This window comes from Drosophila obscura, unplaced genomic scaffold (assembly GCF_018151105.1).
Source record: "Drosophila obscura isolate BZ-5 IFL unplaced genomic scaffold, ASM1815110v1 contig_4, whole genome shotgun sequence".
NCBI lineage: Eukaryota > Metazoa > Arthropoda > Insecta > Diptera > Drosophilidae > Drosophila > Drosophila obscura.
Genome location: NW_024542828.1, coordinates 11134495 through 11159629, shown reverse-complemented (window position 1 = coordinate 11159629; position 25135 = coordinate 11134495). Strand labels below are relative to the sequence as shown.

The following is a 25135-nucleotide window of genomic DNA, read 5'->3' as shown; positions in this document are numbered from 1 at the left end:
TCTTGTTGCAACAACGCTCTATTCGCATTTTTCCCATTGTTGGAGAAAGAGGGGCATGAGAAGGGGCAGGGGCCCCCGTTGGCATCGGCCTCGGCCTGCATTAATATTGTGATTTGGAAATTACAAAATTCTCCAGCGACGGATAAAATTGAAGCAGTGGCTGGCTGCTGTTTGGCTGCTGTTCCCCTGATCTATTGTTGTTGCCCCTCTGCTGTTGCTCCTCTGATGCTGAATCCGCGATAAATTTCATTTGAAAAAGTATGCTCCAACAGGGAATGTGGCGCCGAAAGAATGTGATAAGCGGGAGGCTGTAGATGGAGGAAACTAGAAGCTGATTGACGATTGCCCTTAAGGAAATGCAACAAATGCAACAACACTCCACAAATTGTAAATTGTAAAAAATCAGAGTAAACAATTCTCTATAATTTATTCCATTCCAAGAAACTAAAATCTGTAATCTAATTATATTTCATTTTACATTAATGCACATTCCATAATATTTTTGTTCCATAACGCTTTTCCCCCCTTTCCAAATCGAAAGATCATTAGCATTCAACAACAACTGTATTTCCCTCATAATCACACATTTGTTTTGTGGCACTAATAGCTGAAATTCCCAAAAAAACCACTCGAAAGAGAGAGAGAGAGACCCATTAGCAAGAGATACGACTACGACGAGTATCAGCGGAAACTCTCAAACAAATGAAGTTCATTGCCATTGGATCGGTGGGTCTTTAATGAGGTTTATGGTCCATTAAAAGATCATCAGGGGAGGAGCCATACAACAGCCGCATGGGTGATGAATCAATTTTGTTTGGCAATGGAGGAGATTCCCTCGAATTTGGGTTACAATTGTGTCTTCCACCTGTGCCACTGCCCTTACCTTACCATTCGCCACTTCCACCTGTGCAACCCAAAAGCCCACTTACCCGCTTGACTTGCTCTCTCACACACACACACACACAGATATACTCACAAATGCAGAGCAATTCATAATTAACATAATTGAGGCACAGAGCACAGCAGAGCCGCCGTCGCCTTTGGATGTGTTTTTTTGTGCTTTGATGAGCAGAAAGCGATGCCCTGTTAAGGTACGACAGAGAGGAGGGGAACAGGGTTACAACGATGGATGACGACGACCCATAAAAACACACGACAACAACAAGTAACCCCCAGGTGTAAGGCAGAAAGAGAGGGAAAACGAAACAATATGTAATTTCTACGCAAAAATGTTTTCACATGGCCCTTCGACTGGCCAAGAGCGGGAGGGCGTAACAGGCAACAACAGCAACAAGAAGGAGAAGCAAAAAACCCAAGCAACAACAAAAAATAAAACGAATGCTGGACGGGCACTTTGATACCCTTACCCTCAGCCGATCACTGTAAAAAACTATAAAAGAGTAATTAAAGCAAGTGAAATAGACAGAAGATATGGCTCTTTCTGCTAATCGAAAAAACCGTTGAACTATCTGCTACCTGAGTTGCAAACGTCTCCATGAAATCATAATGTCCTCCTCGATGGAATGCGTATATAGCCGGTAAGAGAATGAGACGGCCCACAAGATGTAACAGCAGAAAATTGACTTTGATGTACACCAATACACCCACACCCACACCCACACCCACACCAATACACAAGTAGCTGACTTACCCACGACTCTGATGCTGCGCTTTTTCTGCTACTGCAAACAATTTGGGGTGACGCTGACCCCAAGCCTGACTTGACGGCGGCCTGGCCTCCGCCTGCAGCTGATGAAATGCCGACGCACAAAATGCCCGCCGCTGGAATGTGGGGCTCCACCAAGGGTCTGCTGACGTCGTGTTGCGTTTTGTTGTTTTCTTTTACTTGCTTTGCTCTCTTCTGTTTTATTGCTTGTTCAATGCCGGCTCCGCTGTCGCAGTCGCTGCTTCGGCTTCTGCTGACACAAAGGTGATGTACTTTTGCTCTTCTTCGTTTTCGCACCTCTAAGCTCTTTCCTCTGCGTCGCTTTCGCACCTCCTAAGCTCCACAAGCTACAATAAAACTGCCGTTATTCATTGACGAAATGCCCTTCGACAGACACTCGATAGAGTAACAGAGCGAGAGGGGCAGCAAGGGGTACACAAAAACACACACACAGATACAACCGCACAAAATATTTCGACAATTAAATCATTCACATTTTATTTTGAATATTTTGCAAGCTTTTTGTTGTACGACTATATCACGGTCAACTGGTTTTTGGTTTTGGTTTTATTAATGCTGTCATACTGCACTATTTGCTGATGATTGGAAAAGCAAACAAACGGTAGAACGTTTTCCCGTCGCGCAAAAGCAAAAGAAAATGCAGCAAACGGCACGCGACGCACGTACACAATGGGAAACGCAGTGCGAGAGAGTGTGTGAGAGATGGGTTGAGAGAGTGTGTATATGTCATGGTGTTGTTGTACAAGGTGAGAGGAATTCTTAGAGATTTACTCTCACGATCCCCTCAAGGTAAGGTATTCCCACTCTTTACATTTGAGTCTTTTAGTCTGCAAACGCGAGTATTCTCTTGGAAGTCCTCACCTTGTTCTAATACACTTTGGGGCTCTCACGGTCTGGCAAAAGTCAAACGGTAAATTGAATTTCAGTCTCTCAATTAAATCATTAAGAGGAGGGCAAAAAGATTACGATTACGCCACCATCTAGCGCTGGAGGGTGCCGTGCCCCTCTGGGCAATTCCCCCTCCCATTACAGACTGTTCCCGCCTGTTCATGTGTGTGCGTGTTTGTGCTTGTTTTTGGGTGAATTCTCAAAAATGTAATTACGCACCAAATGCAATCGAAAGCAAATTACACATATTTGCAATTGGTTTTTTTAATTGAACGGCTCTTGAAAATAATTAAATTGTTGCTTCACAAGCACACACTATCACAAACAGCAGCCGAAAAACCAGTCTCGCACACACACACACACACACCTTTGAATAGCCCTCTGCTGCGCCGACGCAACCGCGGCAGAACCACTTCTCACTCAATCTCTTTTGCCGCCTCCTTGCCTTTACCTTTTCCGCTATTTTTGATCCAATTCAGCATTAATTTTTTCACACGCTGCACGGAATAATCAAACACTAATACACAGGAAAAACGGGCGCCCTTCTACATGCACACACACACACACGCGGCGTTTACAACACACAATTTTTATAAACAAAGCCGCGCACCGCCGACGCAAAATTTATAAACACGGAGCCAACGCCGCGTCACGACCAGCACGGCACAAAAGCAAAACGAAGAGTCAACACGTTGGGGCCAACGTTGGGGGGTTTTGGGGCACTTGGCACTTGTTGCGCTCCCTTCACGACCAGTGTGACCGCGGATTTATCTACAAAATATACCGTCTGACTCTCAGGAATATACCAAAATATACCAAGGAAAACTAACCACACCCCCCTCTATTTAAACAGGTGAACACCTGAGTTAAATTGGAGGAAATAATTCTGTTTGTAAATTCTTCTTGTGGATCCATTTCCACGATGTGTTTCACCTGCACTGCGTTAAGAATGTTGAAGTTTTATAGTAATCGTGTGTGCATTTAAATATCCACAGGTCGACAATGGGTTAATCGTTCTCCGCCTCTGTGCAGAAATCATATTCCTCGATTTTGATATTCGGTTTAATATTACTTGCTAGCTAGCCCTCTCAGCCCTAAACAAATAATTTTTTCCCATTCGTCAATACATTTTGTTCAGCATTGGCTAGTTTTTAGAACTCTTTTGTATTGGATACTTTACATAATAAGGTTCAAACGAAAATTGAACACAATTTGTTGAGTTTTTTACGCGTTACTGCTAAATGTTTTTGGGGTGGTTAGTATAAGCATAAGCGCAACCACACGGGCTATATAATATATTGGGTCCTTCAGAGGCTCATCATGTGGGTGCAAGTTTATCGCGTACATCATAATTTCGTACACTTTTGGGATCAGGGCCGCGGTTTCAGCGGCAGGTTCCTCGGCCAGTGACGCGCGCACGTTCTTCTTCTATGCGGCCTAGCTCTGGTTTGGTATTTGCTGTTTATCTGGTCATACTGTGCTGTAACATCTTAAGAAGATTAGATTGGCTTAGTGGCGCCACATTTGAAATTCCCGCTGCGCCTGTTTATGGAACTCTGAACTTAGCAGCATGCTGCTAGGACTTTGGCAACAGTTTGATGTTGCCAGCAGCATGTTCTTAGATTCAATGTTGCTATCGATTTCGACGTCACTCAAACGCCATCTTTACGTATGAGACGTGAACTATGGTGTAGTGCGGGGTTTATGTCTTAGCTAAATATGTAGTTAGGCTGGCGGCAGGGTAATGAACTAAGAAATAGTTCCACATTTAACCGGTAGGGCAGAGTAGTTCAGAAAACTCCCGCGGCTACGGTCCCAGTGTACTGGGTGGGCGCTCTCTTTTATTTGAATTTAAATGATGTTTGTGGCACTTGGCTTTGAAAATTCAAAGAAATCCTGCAAAATTTTGGAAAAATCCACCCACACCCCGACATAAATATCAAAAGATTGTGTAATTTTTTTTAAACAAATTCTTTATATTTGCTCGCATTTTTTTATGTTTTTTTTGTTGTTTGTTTTTTCTTTTCTTTTCTCTTTTTCTTTTATAAAACTTTGTTTTAAGTTGTTCGTTTTCTGGTATTTTGTTGTTGTATCCGCTGCTTCTGTATATAAATAATAATACTTATGGCCTAGGTATAATAGTAAACGGCTTTGTTTTGTTTTGCAACTATCAATTTTCAATTTTGTTTTGTGTGTTTGCCGAAAAACTCAAAATATTTTTTTCGTTTCATTAATTGATCTTGTGTTGTGTTTTTGTTTATCCAAATTACTAAATTGTTGTTTTTGTTTTCTAGTGATTTTTCTTCTGGTTTTGCTTGGAATCGAAAAACTCTCTCTCGCTGGCAACAACAATTGCAACTAATCTATATGCCTATAATCTATATAATCGCGATCTCTTAGTTACATCTAGTTACATTTTTTTTTCTTTTTATTTACACTTACAAAAATTTGCTAATAGTTTTGCTTGCTTTTCGATCTGTCTGGGGTTTCGTTTTCTTTGCTTAGTTTTCGAACATTTCTCTTTTACGCATTGCTCTTCTTCTCTGTGTGTGTGTTTGTGGAAGGGTGGAAGGAAGGGTGGGTTGAGGGTGGTGGAGGAGGGGTATAAGGGGTATTATTCATGCACGTTCACAACCTGAGCATAATTCTCTCTCTCTCGCTCTCTCTCTTTATCGCACAATCCCTTCCACTGTTTCACATTTCAATACTGCTTGGAATTTCTAGTGGCGCCCCGACCAGGCGCAGGAGGAGTGGTTGGGGGCAGCATGACCAGCACGCTCCCCCACCACCTGTCTGTGTCCGGCAGCGGTGGGGGCGCCGCCAAACGTCGTCGTCTACAACTGATACTAACTCCCGACCATAATGTGGGCGGGCTGCTCCAGCTCGTTCTCGTGGTGGAGCCGCGCACTGGCCACCGGCCCGCTGAGGCCGCTCTTGAAGAGCTCGTCCGAGGAGAGCTTGCAGCTGGGCACCAGCTCCGTGAACTCTGACCCCAGGCCGAACTCCATGTCCAGGAACCCGTACTCCCAGGTATTGGCACCCGCACTCACATTGGAGCTGATGCTGCTCACATACGACGACGTCAGCGAGTGGGTGGCCGACGAGATGGTCGACAGGGTGGTGAAGGTCGCTGTGGTGGAGGAACTGCTGCTGCTGTTGCTAGAGCTGGTGGCGCCACTTCCGCTGCTGCTGCTTCCGTTGGATCCTGCCTGCACGGTGGTAAAGCTGCCACTGAAGGCCAGCGTGGAGGCGGAGCTGGAGGCTGCTGCTGCCACAGAAACAGGCACAGCTGTGGGCGTGGCTGCCGCAGGCAGAATGTTGAACAGATCGTTGTTATTCAAAGGATCCAGCGCGGACTGGGAGCTCAGGCTGAGCACCGAACTCCAGTTGATGGATCGCGTGGAGTCATCATCTGCATAGCCCGAATCGCTGGTGTCGCTGGTGCCAGGACTCACGGTGGCGGTCCCACTGTTGTTGCTGGAGCTGCTGCTGGGCGCAGTGCTGCCATTGCTGGCGGCACTGCTCGCTGGTGGCAGGGTAAGGCTTGAACTGTTGGTGGAGGCATTGGAGCCATTGCTGGCCAAAGGGGAGGCGGAGGAGCTACTGCTGTTCACAGGATTCGTGGCTGCTGTTGCTGTTGGCGCTGCTGCTGTCGCGGCTGTTGCTCCTGCGGATGCTGCTGCTGCCGCAGAGGAGGTTGTGGGGCAGGCGGGAAAGGGTGTGGCACGTCCGGATTGCGACTCCCGAAAGGGATAATGATCGTAGGGATGTAGACTACTGCCGCTCGTTGCTGCTGCTGCACCTCCTGTAGCTGCTGCTGCCGCTGCTGCTGCTGCAGATTGGCTGTTGCTCGCTGACGTATCACAGTTGTTGGCTTGCCCCTGGAATCCTGCCAGGCCCACGACTCCTCCTGCACCCACTGCTCCCCTGTAGGCCCCCGCTGGCTGTGGCTCCAATCTCTCGTGGTATCCACCATGTTGCTGCTGCTGCTGTTGCTGTTGCGGCTGGAAATTCAGCTGCTGGTAGTGATCCATATTGGCCAGACGGGCACAATTCAGCACTGGGGCATACTCCAACTGTTGTTGTTGCTGCTGCTGCTGTTGGGCATGTGGATGCGGATGCAGTTGTGCCGCTGGCGGGGACTGTTGTTGTTGTTGCTGCTGTTGCTGCTGCTGCTGGTATGCCGGATGATATTGCGCCGCTTGGGCAGCCGCTGCTGCTGCGGCTGCTGCTGCTGCCGCCGCCTGCTGGTGATGTTGTTGCGCCGCCTGATGCAGCTCCTTGGCCTCCGCTTCAATCTCCCGATCGATGCGTTTCAGTGTGTTGCAGATGAGCACCGAGCGGTAGAGCGATTGCTCCGATACCTGCCGGAAGCGGGAGAGCTTGAACATCGACAAATTGCGTATCTTCAGGCGCGTGTCCTTGTAGCAGCTCCTGTTGGCGCTGCACCAGCCGCCGGCACGTCCATCGCAGCACCGCTTGAGGGGCAGGCCATGCAGGGGAAGTCCCGCAAACGGTGGCACAGGCGCCGTGGAGGGGGGCGGACTAATGGGCGAGGCGACTATCGACGGACTGGTGGCCGCCGCACCGGCTGCCGCACTGCTGCATCCCAGATCCAGGTAGGATTTTCCATTCTCCGCACAGCGGATCGTCTGTTGTGGCGCCGCCGGCTGCTGTTGGGGGTAGGAGGGCGCCGCTCCACTGGGACTCCCGCTCTCGTAGAACTGTTGTCCCGCCGCCGAGGTGGGCGCTGCTGATCCCGTGGTCCATTGGGGTGGGGCGAATCCTCGCGGCTGCTGCTGCTGCGCCTGTTGGGGCGTTGGCTGCGTCATGTGCTGGGGGCCGCCGGTCCGCGAGCAATTCTGCTGCGGAAACGGCTCCGAGTAGTAGTTGGGCTGCCGGTTGCCATAGCCGGGGGCATAGCTGCTCCTCTGCTGCTGCTGCTGCTGTTGCTGTTGCACCACGGCTTGCTGGTGCTGGTGCTGCTGCTGCTGCACCACCGCCTGCTGCTGCTGCTGCTGATGCTGGAGGGGATGGGGATGCGCTGGCAGCTGGTGCGGATGCGGATGTGGCAGCGGCACAAACGGATGATACCGCATGGGGCAGTAGGTGGGTATGATGCTCTCCTCCTCCTCGTAATCATCCTCAAAGTCATCATCGTCGTCGTCCAGCTCATCGGCGCTGAGGAGCGTGGTGGCCAGGGTGGAGCGTGTGACAATGCTGCCCCATGGATCGCTCGGCACGGCCACAGCCTGCAACTTGGAAATGCAATCCTCGGCGCCGCCGCCACCAATCACAGAGGGTGGACTGGTGACAGTGACCGACGAGGCACCGCTCCAGGGCTCACAGGGCACGGTGGCCACCACCTCCAGCTTGGCGATGCTGTCCTCTGGGATCGCGGCACTCGCCGTCGGCGGCAGTGGCACCTCCGACTGGCTCTTCACGCTAGTAACTTCGCTACCATTGCAGATGGAGATGGAGATGATGCTGCTCTCCGACTTGGGCTCTGCTGCATCCACAATGATGATGTGATTGTTGTTCGACTCGACAGTCGTCGTTGTCTCTCCCTGTTGTTGCAACTGCTGCTGTTGCTGCTGCTGCTGTTGCTCCTCTAGCGATTCCAGGTAGTTGTTGTTGCTGATGGCCCATTTGTTGGCCTTGTGGGGGGGCGGGGCACAGTTGCCCGTGTAGGTGGTATTGGCATCCTTGCCGTCAAAGGTCAGCTCATGCTTCCGCTTTGTGGCGGCTGTTGCTTGAAGACCCATCGCTGAATTTACCTGGAAGATGCAGAGAGAGATTTCTGTTTAGAGAATTGCCGCCAAAAAAGCACGGAAAGGAAAATCAGCAAGGAGTAAGGAAAAGGAAAACTCGACTTTGTATCATAAATTTCCACGCAAAAGACAGCAGCCAGAACCCGCACAAAGGACACACAACAGCAAAAGCAAAATCAACAACAACAACAAAAACTTATCAAGAAAATGGAAAAGCACCACTCCCCCTCGCCATCGCCCTTCCCACCGCCTAGCTTCTGTTTTTCCACCCACTCAAAGGCGCAGAGACCAAGAGCCGCATGAAAATGAAATGGAAAATGCCAGGCAACAAACAGTCAAGCGGCAAAGTCGAGGAGTAGTCCGTCCGTTCGCCCGTCTGCCTGTCTGCCTGTCTGTCTGTCTGTCAGTCAGGATGCCACCCTTCGCCCTCTTGCCATGCCCTTCCACCCACCCACTCCCACTCCCACTCTCTTCCCTCCCCTTGTATGCCGCGCTGTGTGGTTGTGTGGCATTGCTCATCGGCGTTTCACTGCCTGCTCGACTCGTGAAATCTTCTTAAAATAAAACCCAAGAGCGCCCAAGAAAGAAAGAAAGATAGAGAGAGGGGTGGGCAGTGGGCAGAAGGGGGAGAAAGCAGTGTGGGATGATTGCCTTCGACTGCTGCTTCTTCATTCTGTTGCTGTTTCTTTCTGTTCATCTCTCTGCTCTCTCTCTCTCTCTCAACTTCCGTACATTTACTGCGCGAGAGCATTTTTCTGTTTTCTGTTTTCTGATGTACGCGTTTCGTTCTTTTCGAAACTATTTTTGGGTTTCTTTCTTGAATTCCCCCTCTGATTTTTGGAGCAACATTTTTTGGAATTTTTGCATCGAAGAGTTTTCCCACGGATACTCGTAAATTCTGTATGGAAAATCCATAGGGCTTTCCCTTGGTATATAGGTATAATATTGTCTACTGTAAGTGATCCTAAATCACCAGGAAATGTTAATATATCCACTATGGTAAGATGGTAAGATCTTCTCTAAACGATCGTTAAATATTCTAAATTGAGTGTAAGCCTCCCCTCTATGGCATTTACGATCTACCAAAGCAATACACATCGGTATCGCCTGCATTAGTTCTTCTCACAATCTAAAAACATTCCCTTATCTTCCCGTAATACCTCTATCTATTTCTACCTCTAGGTCTGCTTCTCGCTGCTTACTTTTCCTTCGTTAATCTCCATCGATCTGATCTCTCTGTCATTGCTGCACACTCCACCAATTTCGAAACTGCCGCTCATCTTTCCCCCTTTTTCAGTGTTGCCACCCTTCAGGCAACTCTATTCTACGGCTAGAAGAACCATCGCTGCGGCCTCGGTCTGGTCTCGACTCGTCTCCCTTTCAGTTTTCGAACATCTGTGCAGCAAACGACGGGACGGGCCTTTGTGTGGAGCGGAGCGGCGGCGTCATATTCATAAGGGTTGCCATATGCTCGCATATTTAGCCGTTGCCTCTGCTGTTGCTGCCACATACTGCTGCTGCTGCCTCTGCTGCTGTTGCAGTTACCATTAGCATTGAGGGGGAAAATAATATGAGGACGAACCGAGCGCATCGTCGCCACGGCTGGCTTTGGGGTGAGTTTTCGTTTCGTTTTCAGTTCACTTTTTCAGATATCGTCATCGAGGTTGTCGTCGTCGTGGCTGAGTCGCATGTGTTTCGCATTTTTCCTTCCCTCTCACACAGTCCCTGGTCCCTGGTCCTGTCCCAGTCCGTGCCCCTTGCTTTCTTGTTTGCCTTTGCCTGCTGTCTGCCACTGCCACTGCCGCCGCCTGCCTCTGTTCCCGTTCCCGTTCCCTGTCCGCATCATCATCGCATTTCATCCCTCGTTCCTTTCGTTCGTGTCTGCAGCTGTATTTTTGGTTATTTTTGGTATAGGGGCTGGAGCGAGATTCTCGAGTGTCGAGTCGCGTCTCTCGTCTAGAGTCTAGACACACACGCTCCATGACCGCCCGGGCCATGGACTCCCTTTTGGGAACGGAACAGAACCAAACAGAACAGCGTCTTCTTTGATGATTCTTTGCTCAGCTCAGCTCTGCTCTGCTCCGTTCCCATTCCCAATACGATTGCCATTCCCATTGTATTGTTCCCTCTGCTTAGCTCTCAGCTCTGAGTCATGTTCTGTTCTGTGGGGCTTATCATCATCAAAGGCGAGTCTCGCTCGTCGTCGGCGTCGGCGTCATCGTCATCATCGTGCGACATACTGTGTGTGCATGCCTCATTGTTCTGGCGACAACTGGTCGTATGTGTAATGGCCCACCGATGCTAAGAGCCGAAGCGCATTGCGCATACGCCGTGTGTATCCGATCGGATCGAAGCGGATCGGTGTTTGAATTTTTTGCAAAAAAGCTGCAAAGCTCCACCGTTCACAGCCCAAAGCTTTTGAAACGGAAAAACAATCAACGAATCGAAATTCAACAAAAAGAAAAACTTTCTACGCTAATGTTTCAGTTTTCTTTCGGATTTTGTGTAGAGATGGAGAAATGGTTGTTGCATTTGTTGATTGTTGTTGCTGCTGCTGCTGTTGCTGTTGCGAGTGCTGCCATCATTATAAGCGGCCAACAATCATCATCTCCAGAGGAGCTCAAGCAACAGCTCAAGCCTGAGCCTCTGTTGTTGATGATGATGATGATTTTGAGCTGCATTGCGTTCGTTCGCTGAGAAGTTGAATTTTTATTGCCACACCAACATCACTCCCAGCTACAGCCGCAGCAGCAGCCTCAGCCACAGCCACAGCCAGTTCCAAACAGTTCGAGCAGCACAAAAGCCAGCCAGTCCCCAATCCAATCCAATCCCAGTCCCCACTCTCGGGGCCACCAGCCAGACCCAGAGCCAACGTTCGTTCGTTCGTTCGTAGGTTCGTTTGCTTTTTACCATCAAAACAGCAGCAGCATTTTACGCTTCGCCAGCAACTCGTTTCAGCTGCTGGCACTGGCACTGCTGGCACTGCTGGCTACGAAGGAGAGAGATACAGATACACAGATACATTTGCGACTGCTGTAAAGACGGAGACGGCGGCAACGGTCTCCGTCTCCGACTGGCTCCAAATTGACGGCGGCCTGTGTGTGTCTCGACTCTCGAGCTCTCGAGTCTAAAGCTCGCACGCAGCGTTGATGTTGCTGTTGCTGCAGTTGTTGCTGCTGCAGCAGCAACTACAACAACTACAACAACATCCATGCTACCTTCAAATTCCACAATATTCAAGTTTCAGGTTATGAGCCAACCAAACGACCAGCCAGCCAGCCAGCCAGCCAGCCAGCCAGCCAGTCAGGCCCGAACGAGCGACCGACCGACAGTATGAAACGAACGAGCGAACGAACAGAAAACCTGAGAGCCACAGAGCCCCACCACACCAGCTAGAGACAGAGTCAGAGCCCAGTCATCGTCGTCGGAGGCAAAGGCAACAGCAACAACAACAACTCGAAATGTTTGCCCGAAAGCCAGAGACAACGAAACATCGTCGTCCGCTTGGGGCCTGGTACTATGGCGCAAAAATGGAATTACTCGAATTGGGTGTTGGGTACAGGAGGAATAGGCTAAAACTGAACACAACTGGAAGAAACTGAATGAAAGTACTTACAATTATTCAGAAAAGAGAAGAAACAATATCCGAAGTTGACTTAAGAGTAATTCTCTGCCCAAATATACTCTTCATAGATCTCTGTAGATCATAAATAATATGGCTTAACGTATGATACCCCTCAACTAACAGCCAAATGCATTCCACTGTACGCAGCTTGGCCACACAGCAACGCCGCTCAAAAGTCGACTTGCTAGCATTAAAGTCGGTCGCTACCTCTGTGCCTCGCCGGCCTGGCCTGGCCTGGTCGAGAGTCGTTGGGTCGGGTCTGGGGCCCGGTCTGGCTCTACCGCTGACTGTGGGCCCCCACTTTGAATTCTTCAACAACGTGCGATAGCAACAACAAAAAAAGCAACAAGATTGACGGAGAAAAAAAAAACCCAAGTTTCAGTTTTCGACAAAAGCCGGAGGTAGAGCTCGAACGAACCAGAGACGACAGCAAGCACAGCGGCGGCTTCGAGACCGAACCCGAGCTGATCCGCGACTTTGGCTTGGCTCCGACGAAACGACGACGGACCGAGCTCCGCACAAAAGCAATTTAAATGTACGATCCAACCCCCCCTACCCCGCGCCAAGCCAAAGAGGAAGACGAAACAACATGAAAAAGAGCGCGCGGCGGTGGTGGCGGTGGCCCAGAAGAAGAAAACGAATAGGAAGAGGCATAATAAAAAAGAAGCGGGGCTTTAAGTTTTCGAATAAGAAAGAGTGAGGGGGGTTGGGGGAGAGCTGGAAGACAGCGACTGCTGCTCATCATAATAAAACGGACGGAATTGAATGGAAGACGAGCACCAGCACTAGCCAGCTTGCTCTCTGAAACGTTTGAGTTTGAGTTGGAGATGACGACGCTAGATATGTTGTCGTCTCTTGGTGTTTCCCATGCTGGTGGCTGCCTGCCTGCTCTCCCACACCCACTACAATGGCCGAGTGGGAGGTGGGGGGAGGGGGAGTGAGTGCCGTAGCGGCACATGATGTTTTGTGGGAAAGGAAAAAGATTTTCGACCTGTAACTAGCCTAAATACGAAACACTCTTGTTATGATGCAAGGTTATAAGGCAAGGATGATGGGCATGGGGATGGGGTTGGGGTTGGCGTTTCGATTGGGTGGCAGGGGGAGGAGGAGCTTTTATATGCGCATATTTTGCGTCGGCCATTTCATGTTGCCGCACGACGACGACCGCCACACGACTGACAGACACCGCAAAAAAAAAACCCCGCCGAGTCCATGTCGATGTTTGGAGCCAGCCAGTCAGCCAGCCAGCCGTCGATTGCCCCGAGAGGCAGTGGAGGCCGCGACTGAGAGGAGGTACAGGAAGCAACGACGACGACGACGAAAATCAGCTGTTTTTGGCGAATTAGAGCAATTTTCAATGCGCCGTTTTTCGTATGTATTTTTTTTCTTTTTTGTGTGTGTTGTCGAAGATTTATAAGCAGCGACGCTGGCAGCGGAGTTTGGCGTCGCAATTGGTGACATTGAAAATTTGCAAGGCACGGGATGGATGCTCTCTCTTGCTCTTGCTCTTGCTTATGCTTATGCTCTCGTGCGGTGGCTACGTGAGCATTCATGTGTGTTCCGAACAGCTGACAGCATACAGTACTCTCCGTACATGTGTGGAACAGCCCCCACCGTCGTTTCGCTCCTTTCCTGAAGCGTGGGGTTAAGAATGGTGGCGTCCCAGTCATGACTTTTGGTCAATGAACCGCCTCATACTTCACTTCATCTTCGCACACACACACAAAAACAAAGAGAAGGAGACGCAATCAGCTGTTTTGGCCTGGACGCGAACGGACTGGACCATGGATATGCAAAGAAGAGCGTTTCTTGAAATGTGAGACTCACACTACACAAATCTCATCCCCTCTTAAGCCCCTGGCCCAAGGATCGTCCCTCGGCTCCGTCCGTCTTTGCTCTGCTCTGTTGTGTCGTATTCGAACAGAACATCTCTGCCCGCTACCTAAGGTCTGAGGAGGACTAATCCTCAAAAAGGATGCAGCGCATTAGGCACGCCATTCGGTCGTTGGTTTTCGGTTTCTAGGATAGCAGCAATTTCTGTAACGGCGGTCTGTTACGTCTACCTGCTCTTCCATCTTCTGCTATCCCAGGCAAGCCGATCCATCAATATGTCATTTGGACTTCCCAGACTGTAGCTGAATCCGACTGAGATTGAGAGTTTGTGTGGCCAGAGCCAGTGCCAGTGCCAGGGGGGCGGACTATGAAATGGGAATGCAATTGAAAGGAAATCAACCTGTAGGTCGCTTTTGATAGCCGCAGCTAATAAGAATTCGTGGAATTCCCTTGGGGTAGAGAGTACTTCATATTTTCGTGGCAGTTGCAGTTGCTTAAGAGTTGGGTTTTAAGGTAGATTTGGCTATATGTAGGTACAGCTACTATCATCCCCCATAGAATCCCGGAACTAACTGTTCCACTTATTGACTTTGCCCTGCGCTGGCAGCTACCAGCTGACTCTCTCGCCTCGGAGTGTCAGATAAGTATGACGAGATGAGATGCTGATCATGATCATCTCCACATCATTCACAGGCCCCAATGTCATGTGAAATTCTGCCGCTATTACCGCTGGCTGCTGCTCACTGCTGCTGCTCGCTTATCGCGAGAGCCAAATGATAAGACAACGGCGCGCTAGAACGAATCAGCGGCGCACCAAAAAGACCGAACACGGGCCAGGATTGCGTCAAGTGCTTACTAATCGCTGGCTCCGAATCGGAACCAGGGCTACAATGGCTGTGGCTGGCTGGCTGGCGAAAAACAACAGAGACAGACAGAGAAAATTGCACGTCGCGCAGTGTACTGTACGATACAACAGAAAATTACAAACAAAAAATATACTATGGAAAAAAATGTCTGTATATACGAGTAGTATACTGAAATATACAGAGGCCCCAACAGCAAAACGAACGCTCCACTCCACCGTCCACAATTTCCCCATCCACATCCACATCTACAGTCGCAGCCCAATGTTGCTGACTCGACTCTGAACGGTACGACGGCGTCACCGTCACCGCCAGTGTACATATATATATACATACATCCATATATATGTACGAGAGTGTGTGCATGGAATGGGAGAGAATGCCATATAAAAATACTACAAAAGCAGCAGCAGCAGCAGCGAGCGCAGGCAACAACAGCAATGCGCAAAGCCGACGAGGCGAGATCAGAGCCGAAGCGAACGACACGAAGTACAGTCGCACAGTTAAAAATAAAGTGTGGGCCACAGGGGAGAGGTGAGGACGACGGCAGTCGCACAGGCAGAGAGAGCGAGAAAACCAAGGAAGGTTGTCGGTCTGGAGAGGGGGTTGGTTGGAAGGGGAACGAGAGCCAACGAGCGAGGGTAAAACAACAAAAGCAAAAGCAAAGGCAAAGGCAGGCAGGCAGGCGACGTTGACGTTGGCTCTGCTGGTAAATAATGATGATGGAACCAACGCTGCCGCCGCTGCTGTTCGTATCTGTGTGTAAATTTCATGTATAAAATGGATATGTATGTATGTATGTATCTGTGTACACGGGGTAAGAGTTGCCAGCGCTTTTATATTCGTGTTGTTGTTGCTGCGCTGCTGCTGCTTTTGATATCGAGGGACGTAATATCGCAACTTTTGCCGTTCAAATTGTACGGAGCGAACGTTTGTTGGTTCGTTCCGAGACTCGACTCGAGTTTAATTTTGTTGAACGTAGCAGAAAAAAAGAGCCAGCCCGACCGACCGGGCCAGCAACAACAACAACAGCAACAGCAACGACAAATAAATGATGGCGATGGCGGCAGTGTTGCGTTCCGATTTTTGTAGGAAAAACGTATCTGCGCTGCTTGTGCTGCTTTTGGGTTCGTTTCGTTTCGTTTCAATTTCGAAAATACTTTAAGCGAAGAACAAGCAGTAACACAGGGGTGACTGTTTTCTAGTACGTTTCGCTTAGAATGGCAAAAAATTGGTGGATGCAGCGACAGCTCTGGCCTGGCCTGGTCTGGTCTGATGGTCCGTTCATAGCGGGGGCTGACTGTCCACCCCAAAAACGACCTGCTTCTGCTGCTGCTGTGGTGGAGGTGCACAGTGCACAGTGTGGATGGTGAATATGCCTCCCCCCGTGTCACTCCGCTCCTCTCTCGTATGCTACATTTGGCGAAGGTTGTGGTGGGATAACGGATGTTGGGTAGCGCGCGTAAAATCACGTAGTTTGAATCGCAACCAAAAGGCAGGCAGGCGGCGCCACAAAAGCCCAGCCGTTACGGCCAATGGAGATCGTATCAAGGCTGACCATGGCATTTTCTCATGGTATCGTAAGGGAATCAGAACGTAGTAGAGTTCTGAAGCATAATTCATGATGGAGTCACTACTCCGAATTTGATCGATTTCTATGGCTATTTAAAATGGAATTTTAAAAGAAATACCAATCCAATAGATATTCCCTGTAGTTTCCCAGAAACGATCCAAATGAAAGAGATTATTTCATCAGCCAGATCCATTCGTTTCCACTACAATACCGTCTTTAAGCGACAGGACGAGTCCTTTAGCCAACGCTTATATATTGTATAAGGGCAGAGCGGAGAAATTGTCGTCGCTTTAACCATATCCGCCCACTGGGCGCGAGCGCCCAGCCGTGACTATGACGTTGACTCCCGACTCCACACCCGCGCTACAGCACACTTCGATACGCGGCCACCCACACACACACACACACCAACAACAACGACAGCCACCCCAACCTCCTGAGCACCGGCTTCTGCTCCGCTCCTGCTCTGCTCCCCCCTATAACACCATGAACTGTTTATAAAATAACCTTATTTTGCACACACACACACACACCCATAGATATAGCCTTGTATTGGTGTGTATGTGTAAGCTCCATCAACGCCCAAGGGGTGGGAGAGTTTCTCTTCCCTTAATGCTCTCTCTCGCTCGCTCTTTCCCTCACTCACTCTGTGTGGCCCTGTCTCTCTTTCGCACTTTATGCCTGACATTATTATAATATTATATTCGTTATAATAATGGGTTGGCAGCACTGGCAGCCGAAAACCACCTACACAGCCCATATACCACACACCCTAAGCCACCCAAAAAACCCACCACCACCACCCCAACCCCAACCGTCACACCACACCACACCACATCGTGGCGATGTTTCGGCACGACCCTGCGCAGTGGATTCGTGTGCAGTGCAGAGCCGAGCAATGGAACCGGCTTTTCTCCATCGTACACGTACCACCCTCTTCTGCCCACACAGACACTCTCTCTCTCTCTCTCTCTCTCTCTACACCACCCAACCACCCCCTCTGGGTGGGGTGTATCGGGTGTGTGGTGAGATATGCCGTATGACGTATAAAAGCTAAAAACGTTGGCAAATATAATGAAATTGGGTGAAATGCTCTCTCTTTCTCTCTCTGCTCCGCGCTCTGGCTCCCCCTTTGGTCTGACATAATAAAGCCTACCACCAGGATGCCTGCCTGCCTGCCTGACAACATGCCTGGCTAGAGGGGATGTCGTGGGTGGTTGGGTGGGTGATATGCGAGGGTAAAACCACTTTTCGAATTGCACGTACACCACGTGGGTGGAAGGGCAGCAGACGAGAAGCGAGCAAGAGCGGAGGCGCCTGCCTGCTTGTCCTTCCCACCCACAGTCCCTGCCCATCCGTACCATTGCTTATTCTCCCTCCTCTCTTCTGCTGCTGCTGCTGCTGGTTCTCCCTCTCTGCTCTTCCGATGCGTCTGCTGTCCTCGTTGATTGTCAAGCAGGAGCAGGAGAGCGGCGGAAAAAAAACTTGAGGATGAGCTTGCGCTGCCCTGCTTGCTGCCCTGCTTGCTCCACACTGCTTTCTACTACATTGCATGATAACTTTAATTTGGCTTAATGGAAATACTCGTGCTCTGCTCTGCTCTGCTCTGCTCTCGCGCTCTCGTTATCCTTAAGCAAGCGAACCATCCCATCCCACCCCACCCACTCGTGATGCTGCCACCCACTGTTGCCACTTCTGCTGGCACTGACCACTGGTCCGCGTGTTAAGTAGGTGACGCAACCGCAAATTTGCGGCAGGCGATTTAATAATGCTAATGCGTGCGTCCCCGTGTTGCATCTGTGTGTGGAGTGTGGAGTGGAGTGGACTGTAGTGGATGTGTAATGGTTGGTACTCGTCGTCGTCGTCGTAGTTGTTGTCTGTGAGTCACGTCATCATCTGCTGCCTCGCCGTCATCGTCGTAGCCGTCGTCGAACCATTTACGTCGTCGAGCCATTCAGCCAGCCAGCCGGTAATTCCCCGAACCCGTAGCAACAGTCGCCGCAGTTGCAGTTGCAGCCACCTCCTCCTTCTGCTTCTGCTGCTGCTGCTGCTTCTGCTGCTGCTCTACCTCTGGTGCAAACAAGTGCAAGTGATGCGCATTCATTGATAAGATTTTCTGCCAGCTGTCTTTGCTGCCACTCTGCCTGCCCCCCCTCTCTCTGTGTGTGTATGTGTGCTTTGGGCATACATTAAGGTCCGCGGATGCCTCCCCTCCCCACCCCTCTCTCATTCATAGCCATATAAGCCGCCTCATGTGGCAAATGTGGCAGGTCTTTCAATCGGTCAACCATGCCTTGCTGCGATGTGCATCTCTGCTCTGTGGCATTGTGTGTCCGTTTTGTGGTCAATGTCTGGGCCATGTTTTGGGTGTTGGCTAAGCTTTGATAAGTGCCAGTTCTTAAATGAAAGGTTTGTTGAACCCCCGCCAGATACGCAGACACTCCTGATACTGATATGCAGCTCTTATCAGCTTTGAACTTAACCCTCGAATTGGCTTCACAGACCAATCGAAAGTAATTAAGGAAAGCCCTGAAAAATGTGCCGAGAATTTATGGCGTAGTCATAGTTCGTATAATTGATAGGAAAGCCGGTAAGCCGGTAAGCCGTGATAGAGATTGCAGATTTGTAGCGACTATCGTAAAAGATTGCTGGAGAAAGAGGAATAGATGTGTCGTAGCTGTGTATGAATGAATGATGGATGGAAGGATATACAGAATGGAGCACGATATTGCGATAGGCACATTTAAGTGTGTCATATAAGGAAGGATGAAAGATAGAGAGATGGGACTGAACTACTGAACTCTACAACCGAAAACAAATTCCCTCTTCCAATTCGATTCATTCAGGTAAACCTCTCTGCTGATCCCAATCACCCCTCTTTTCTCCCTCCTGCCTTGAGTAGTTCCGTTCTTTCATTCAGTTCCGTCCTGTGTTTCAAACAACAACCTGACTCTGGCTCTGACTGCGAGTACGACTCCCATGGCGCGACAAAAGTCGTGACTCGGACCGCAATTGCTCATGCGACCAGATCCCAACCGAACCGATCCCTTCCCCCTTCTTCCTTCACTTCTCTTCACTGCTCTGCTGTGTGGCTTTTGTTTACATTTTTAGAAGAATGAAGAACCTCATGCCACAAGAAATACAAATGAAAACAAAAACTTTATTTGGCGCGAGCCAGAATAATGGATGAATGGGAGGCAGGCCCTCTCCCTCACTCGTATCTTTTTGGCTTATCATTATTTGAGCTTCCCTTTTTTATGATTTTCTTCATTGAACAATTTTCGTATTCGTGTTGCACTTGACCGAAGGAGCGGGGCAACAGCAACAAGTTAAGAAGCGTGGCAAATTAAGAGAGCGAGGAGAGACGATACCCTCCCAATCCCATCCCGAGGAGAGCAACAAAGGATACAGCAGATATACACGACGGACGGTTCGTGCCCCCTTGAGGCATTTCATTTTTATGGCCACCAGACATGTGTCCATGTGTGCGTATCCGCAGCAGCCCAGGATACTTGCCACACGAACGAGCACATGCAAATGTGTGGCTGCTGCTGCTGCAACCAAACACAGAGCCCAAGTCGCGATTTTCATTCATAAAATCGAAGAGCAAAGAAAATGGGTAACAGAAGGAGGCTGCTCTGCTGCCACACAGCGCGCGCTGCCGCCTCTGTGCTGTTGTGGCATCCTTCCGCAGTTGCTGCCACCGCTGCTGCCACTGCCTCTGCTACCAATAACTCAAAAGGCGCGCGCAGTCGGAGGCAGGCGCACTTGTGTTAATGTATCTGAAAGTGAAATCACAAAAGGAGGAGGCACAGCACAGCACAGCACGGCCACGGCACACGGCACACTCTCGGTCCGCATCGTGCCCCATCCATGCCCCTTGCCGGACCGGCGCCAACTTCAAACTATTTGCAAAGGCAGAACCGCGGCCGAGCCTCTCCTCGGTCGCAGTTGCGGCCGCCGTCTGCGTCAGCGTAAGCGTCGCTGCTCAATTAAGTGAATTAAGTCTCGTGCCGGAATTTTGCACCACCCCAAAAAATGCCCCCCAACGGACGCCGCCAGACCAGACGAAAGAAAAAGGAGAAGAAGAGCAAGCAGAACCATAACAACAGCAACAACAGCAACACATAACCATAAAGAACAATTAAAAAAGAAGAGCAAAGTAAAAGGAATAAAGATACAGATACAGAGACAATGGGAGGAGTGAAGGCCGTGACGAATATGGGGAATGCCCTTTGATAAAAGTGTCACTGACTACCATAGAGGAGAAGGATTGGGGAGGGACAACCAGGGGACAGGGATAATATGAAACTAAACATTAAACGGCAAAGAGACAGACTTTACTTCAAGCCAAAAACATACACCATGCAAAACAGATCCATGCCCCCCTCTACTGATTATGGAGGTGCATAGATTATTCCGGCTCCCCCCCTCTGCTGTGCTCTGCTCTGCTCTGCTCAGAACTAAGAAATGAATGCGGAGGCAGCGCTGTCGCAAACGAAAGAGAAAACGTAAACAGAGCAGTTGACGGCGACAGAGAAATGGGCGACCGACGCCAAAAAGTTTGTTGCTGTTTCTCCCCACCCCCCCGAGTGGGAGAGAGCACACCAGGCAGAGAGTGGAGAGAGAACGAGCCGAAAAAGAGCGTTTTGTGCATGTAATTAATTAAACGAAACGGGCCCCAAAAGTCAGCTGTCTCTGCTGGTACTGCTGCTGCTGCTGCTCCGATGTCCAATTGTTGCATTAGACGCTGCTGCTGCTGCTGCTGCTGGTGTCGCTGCTGCTGAGGAGCTAAGCGCAGCAGCTTAGCCGGCGACAGCGACGTAAGCAGCGGCTATTTAGCATATTGCGAATGTGTGCCAATAGATGGTGCTGCATGATGCCTGGTCAGAAAGAGAGGGAAGACGTGGCGCTGCGGGGGGGCATGGACTCTGGCTCGTTGCACGTGCAACTTTTGCATTGTTTACATGTTGAATGAAACTTGCAGTTGCCTCAACCGTAGCCATAGCCTAGAGAGTGCTTGCAACACACATTATCCTTTAGCCAAGTCATGCCACACCACACCACACCACCCACTCCACTCGATATGGCAGCCACCCACGCACTGCCAATAAGCGGAGGAGTGGGAGGAGGAGGCGGTGGCCACAAACCACATGTTGAGGCTACGACTACGCGCATTTCTAAGGCACCATCGCACCGTTGCTGTTGCTGTTGCAGGTGTGGGGGCATGCCACCTGAATGATTCACCCAATTGCAAGGAGAAGAACAGTCCCCTTCCACACACACATAAGCACACACGTAGTGGGTCTTATCAAACTCTGAAACTGAACTTGCGGCAAGTTCAAGTTGCTGATAAAGCTCTCCACAGAGACAGAAGCAAAGCGCTGGGTAATTCCAAGACTCGGGATTGGTACTAAGTCCTATTGAAATCCCAGATATTAGGAATGGAATGATTTTCCCATAAGTGATTTTTAACGTCGGGTAATATAATTTGGATTCTTCAGACACAAGACAACGGGAATGCTTTCTTTATTCAAGAAACTTTTACTCCCCAAATATCTGGAGAAGAGACTATTCAGAAGTACGAGAAACCAATCACTATCCCAAATAAACCCATGATACTCCTTGCACCTCACTGTGAATATATCCCATATAAGGTCATACCATACAATCTCTTGCAATATCTCATCTATGTGAATCCTATATGATATCTCCCATTTCTGTCTTTGTCCATTTCCACAAAATATACGTAGTTACAAAGAGTATCTAAGATCTGCCTTATGGCCTTCCAAGATACACTTGGATCCCTTTGTGGATCATCAAAAAGACACTCACCTCTGTGCACATTTTCGGCTGGGCCGTTCTCAAGGATGAGTTAAAGTTCACAATGTTTATATCCAATGGATGGAAACGTTGAACGGAGTTAAAGTTCTTTTTGTAGTAGTTTATTTCCAACTGTGTGTGTGTGTGTGTTTCAGTCGCTGGGAGTGGGCGAATCCTTTGGCGGTCTCAAAGGGCGGCCAGCAGGTGTCCCAAGGAACAGCAGGAGCAGTACGAGTAGAAGCAGCCTGCCGCCTGGACCAAAGCGGCAACACAGCACTGAACACCAGATGACATTTTCTTGGTAATTTCAATGTATTCAAAGTTATAAACTTTATAATGTTTCTTGTGTTCTTTTAGCATCCAATTTTTGTTCACTTATATTCAGATTTGTTGCATTTGCATCGCGTATTTTAGTTACACATTTAATTTGTTAATAATAATTATTTTGAGCACTTTTTCCCATTAATTGCTATTGGGATTTCGATGATAACTTTGAATTACGCGCGCTACTGCTGATGGTGATTTTTACGTCGTTTTTCGTATTGGAGCTCTGGCTCTGGCGGACACACGGAGCGAGAGAGCGACGTGAACCTCTGGCTGCCGTGCTAAAATCACAAATAAACTGGTCGGTCGTTGTTCAAGAAGCAAGCAGCAGGCAGGCAACCAACGCAAACCAGCACGCACTCACACAGATACGATACGCTGTAGCGTACACACAGATACTCGCGCGCACACACACACACCCAGAATCGAATACGAGTAAATGCACCCCTGTTTCGAGGCAGGGCAGCCAGAGCGAGACGCTAGACCATGGACTCGCGCTCTCTCTCTCACGCTAGACGCGCACTTATGTAAAAAGCATTGAAACTGAACGAGTTTCTGGAGAGCAGGGGCAGAGCTCGGGCAGAGGGAGGGCTACGTATACAATGCTCGTCGGCATTGCCAGCTGTAACGCGAGGCAACGGCATTGCCAGCACCAATATTTCAGTGGAATAAAGTAAAGGCCCCAGCAACCAGCAACCAGTAACAGAAACAGAAACGAAAAACCAAACGTTGAAACGACGTTGTGCAAACGGTTGAGTTGACGTCCGCCGACATCGCTCGCCGCCGCCAGTTGTGGGAGCGGGTGTTTATTTGAAAAAGAGACCTCGCAGCGTTGCCAGATGTTGCCGATAGCTAGCCCAGCAAAGCATTTGAAAGTCGATTGGGATAACAATCAGAAGAAGGGATTTGGAATAGTTGTAGTTGGCCATGCAATAACGGTATTTTAGATTGGAGTATATGAAAGATATGGGTGGGTATAATAATAGATGTCATGCAGAATACATGTAGCTAACATTTCTGCATGCAAAACCTATGGAGTTTTCAATGGTATTTTCTTCAAAATAATTTTTTAAAATCTTTATAAAACTTCAACATTTGTCATAACATACATATATCATTTTATTTATCTGATATATGGAACCAAACATGTTGAAAATGATTCCCAAAAGTAATACAACAAAAACATAAGATATCACACAATAAAAGATCAGTGATATATACTATATTTAGAGAGATTTAATCACCAAAATATGCATTCTGACGATGAAGTTCTTCTTGTTTGGCCATTATAACCCCTCCTAGAATAAGATATCAATAAGTTCACGCTATTATAAGAAACCCCCTCTATAGCAGGTCCAAAGTTTCCCCAAAAACTTTCCCATCGAACAGCCAACGCAACCCACTTTCGCAGTAGTAACCGCCGTTCGCATGAGTCAATTCTCCTGCCATACGGCAACCCTGGTCGCGCCACAAATGCTGACTAACAGTCTACACACACACACCAGCACAACACAATCGCGCACACACACGTGTGTTGTTTCGTTTCGTTTCTCATTCTCATGAGTGCAAATGGGAGACGGACGGACGGAGAGTGTATGTGCGGCTGCTTGTCAGTTGGGATTTCGTGTAGTGTGTCGGGTCGTTCGTTTTCGTTTATATAAAGGTACATTTCCACATGCGCACTCACACACACACAGATACGCTGTGTCTCACACACAGATACGCTACAGAGTCTCATTTTGTGTGCGGTGTGGTATGTGCCGAAGCGAAGGCACAGCAACAGCAACAAAGCGAGGCACAGAGTTGCCGTCTCTCTGCTTCTGCCTCATCCACTACTGCTGCTGCTAGCTGGCTGCTTTGTGTTCAACATTTTTGTTTATTTCAGTTGCCGCCGCTTCGCTCCGTTCATATCTGTATCTCTGATGTTGGCGCTGGCTGGCTCTCGTAGCCGTAGCTGTATCTTTGTGCCTTGGTGGTGCCAGGTACTTTTGGGCCTCGTTTCGTGGGCCGTGTGCCGTGTGCGCGCTGCGCTGCTCTGTGCTATTTTATGCGACGCACTGCTTGGCCTGACTGACAGCCAGCCAGCCAAAGCAAAAGATATTCTGCTGCGGCGGCGTCCGCGTTTGCGTTTTCGCCTTGAAACATTTTGCTGTTTTTCGCCGCTGTCGCTGACGCTGCCGCTGCTGCTGCCTGCTGCCGATTGCCGTTTGCCGGAGCTTATCTCTTGGCCCCAAATACGAAAAAAATTGCATATGGCCAAAACCAAATGCGCGCCAATTCTAATTCGAAGCGAATTTTGATTGAAGGTCAGGCGCAGCAGGCAGCAGTGGTAGCAGCCACAGTCCGACGCAGGCTGTGGACAAACGTTGACTGATGATTGTTTTCAAGTCGAGAAGTCGAAAACGTAACGCAACACAACGGCGCGGCGGAGCCCAAAACTCAAATCAAACCAATTTCTGCCGCATCCTGCTTCGGTGCTTTGGCTGGCTGGCTGGTTGGTTGGTTGGTTGGTTGGTGCCTCTTCGTTGCTGTTGTCGTTTTGGCTGATGTCATTATTTTTGCGAACAAGGCGAGCGAGAAATCGGGGCTTTACGTTTACTCAATCGAAAGGTGTACGCTGTGGCACGACACCGGGTACGGTGTGGCACGGCACAAAGGTAGCAGTACCAAATGCCTTTGGAGACGACTACGAGGCATGCAACTGGTAGATAGCTTTTGATTATGGGTTCGATTAATTGATGGCAAAGG

General features: G+C 49.2%; 2 protein-coding genes across 5 annotated transcripts in view; both read right to left on the bottom strand.

Annotated features, from left to right (window-relative positions):
- Nucleotides 1–3304, bottom strand: part of LOC111070107 (cadherin-87A) — a 62758-nt gene extending 59454 nt beyond the window's left edge. For 2 of the 3 annotated variants that reach the window (XM_022360429.2, XM_022360428.2), the window contains exons 1-2: nt 3027–3304; nt 1652–2013 (exon numbers count right to left, since the gene is read on the bottom strand). The gene's annotated coding sequence lies outside the window, so the exon portion shown is untranslated. Of the gene's footprint in view, nt 1–1651; nt 2025–3026 lie in introns of all 3 variants that reach the window. The other variant, XM_041595078.1, reaches the window with a different exon arrangement.
- A 1312-nt stretch (nt 3305–4616) lies between these two features.
- The window catches only part of LOC111070124 (polyhomeotic-proximal chromatin protein), a 34383-nt gene continuing 13864 nt past the window's right edge, over nt 4617–25135 (bottom strand). The window contains exons 1-2 of one of the 2 annotated variants that reach the window (XM_022360451.2): nt 22076–22674; nt 4617–8352 (exon numbers count right to left, since the gene is read on the bottom strand). In XM_022360451.2, coding sequence (XP_022216143.2) covers nt 5422–8352; nt 22076–22087 — 2943 coding nt within the window. In that variant the 5' untranslated portion in view covers nt 22088–22674 and the 3' untranslated portion in view covers nt 4617–5421. Of the gene's footprint in view, nt 8353–22075; nt 22675–25135 lie in introns of those variants that run through there. The other variant, XM_022360450.2, reaches the window with a different exon arrangement.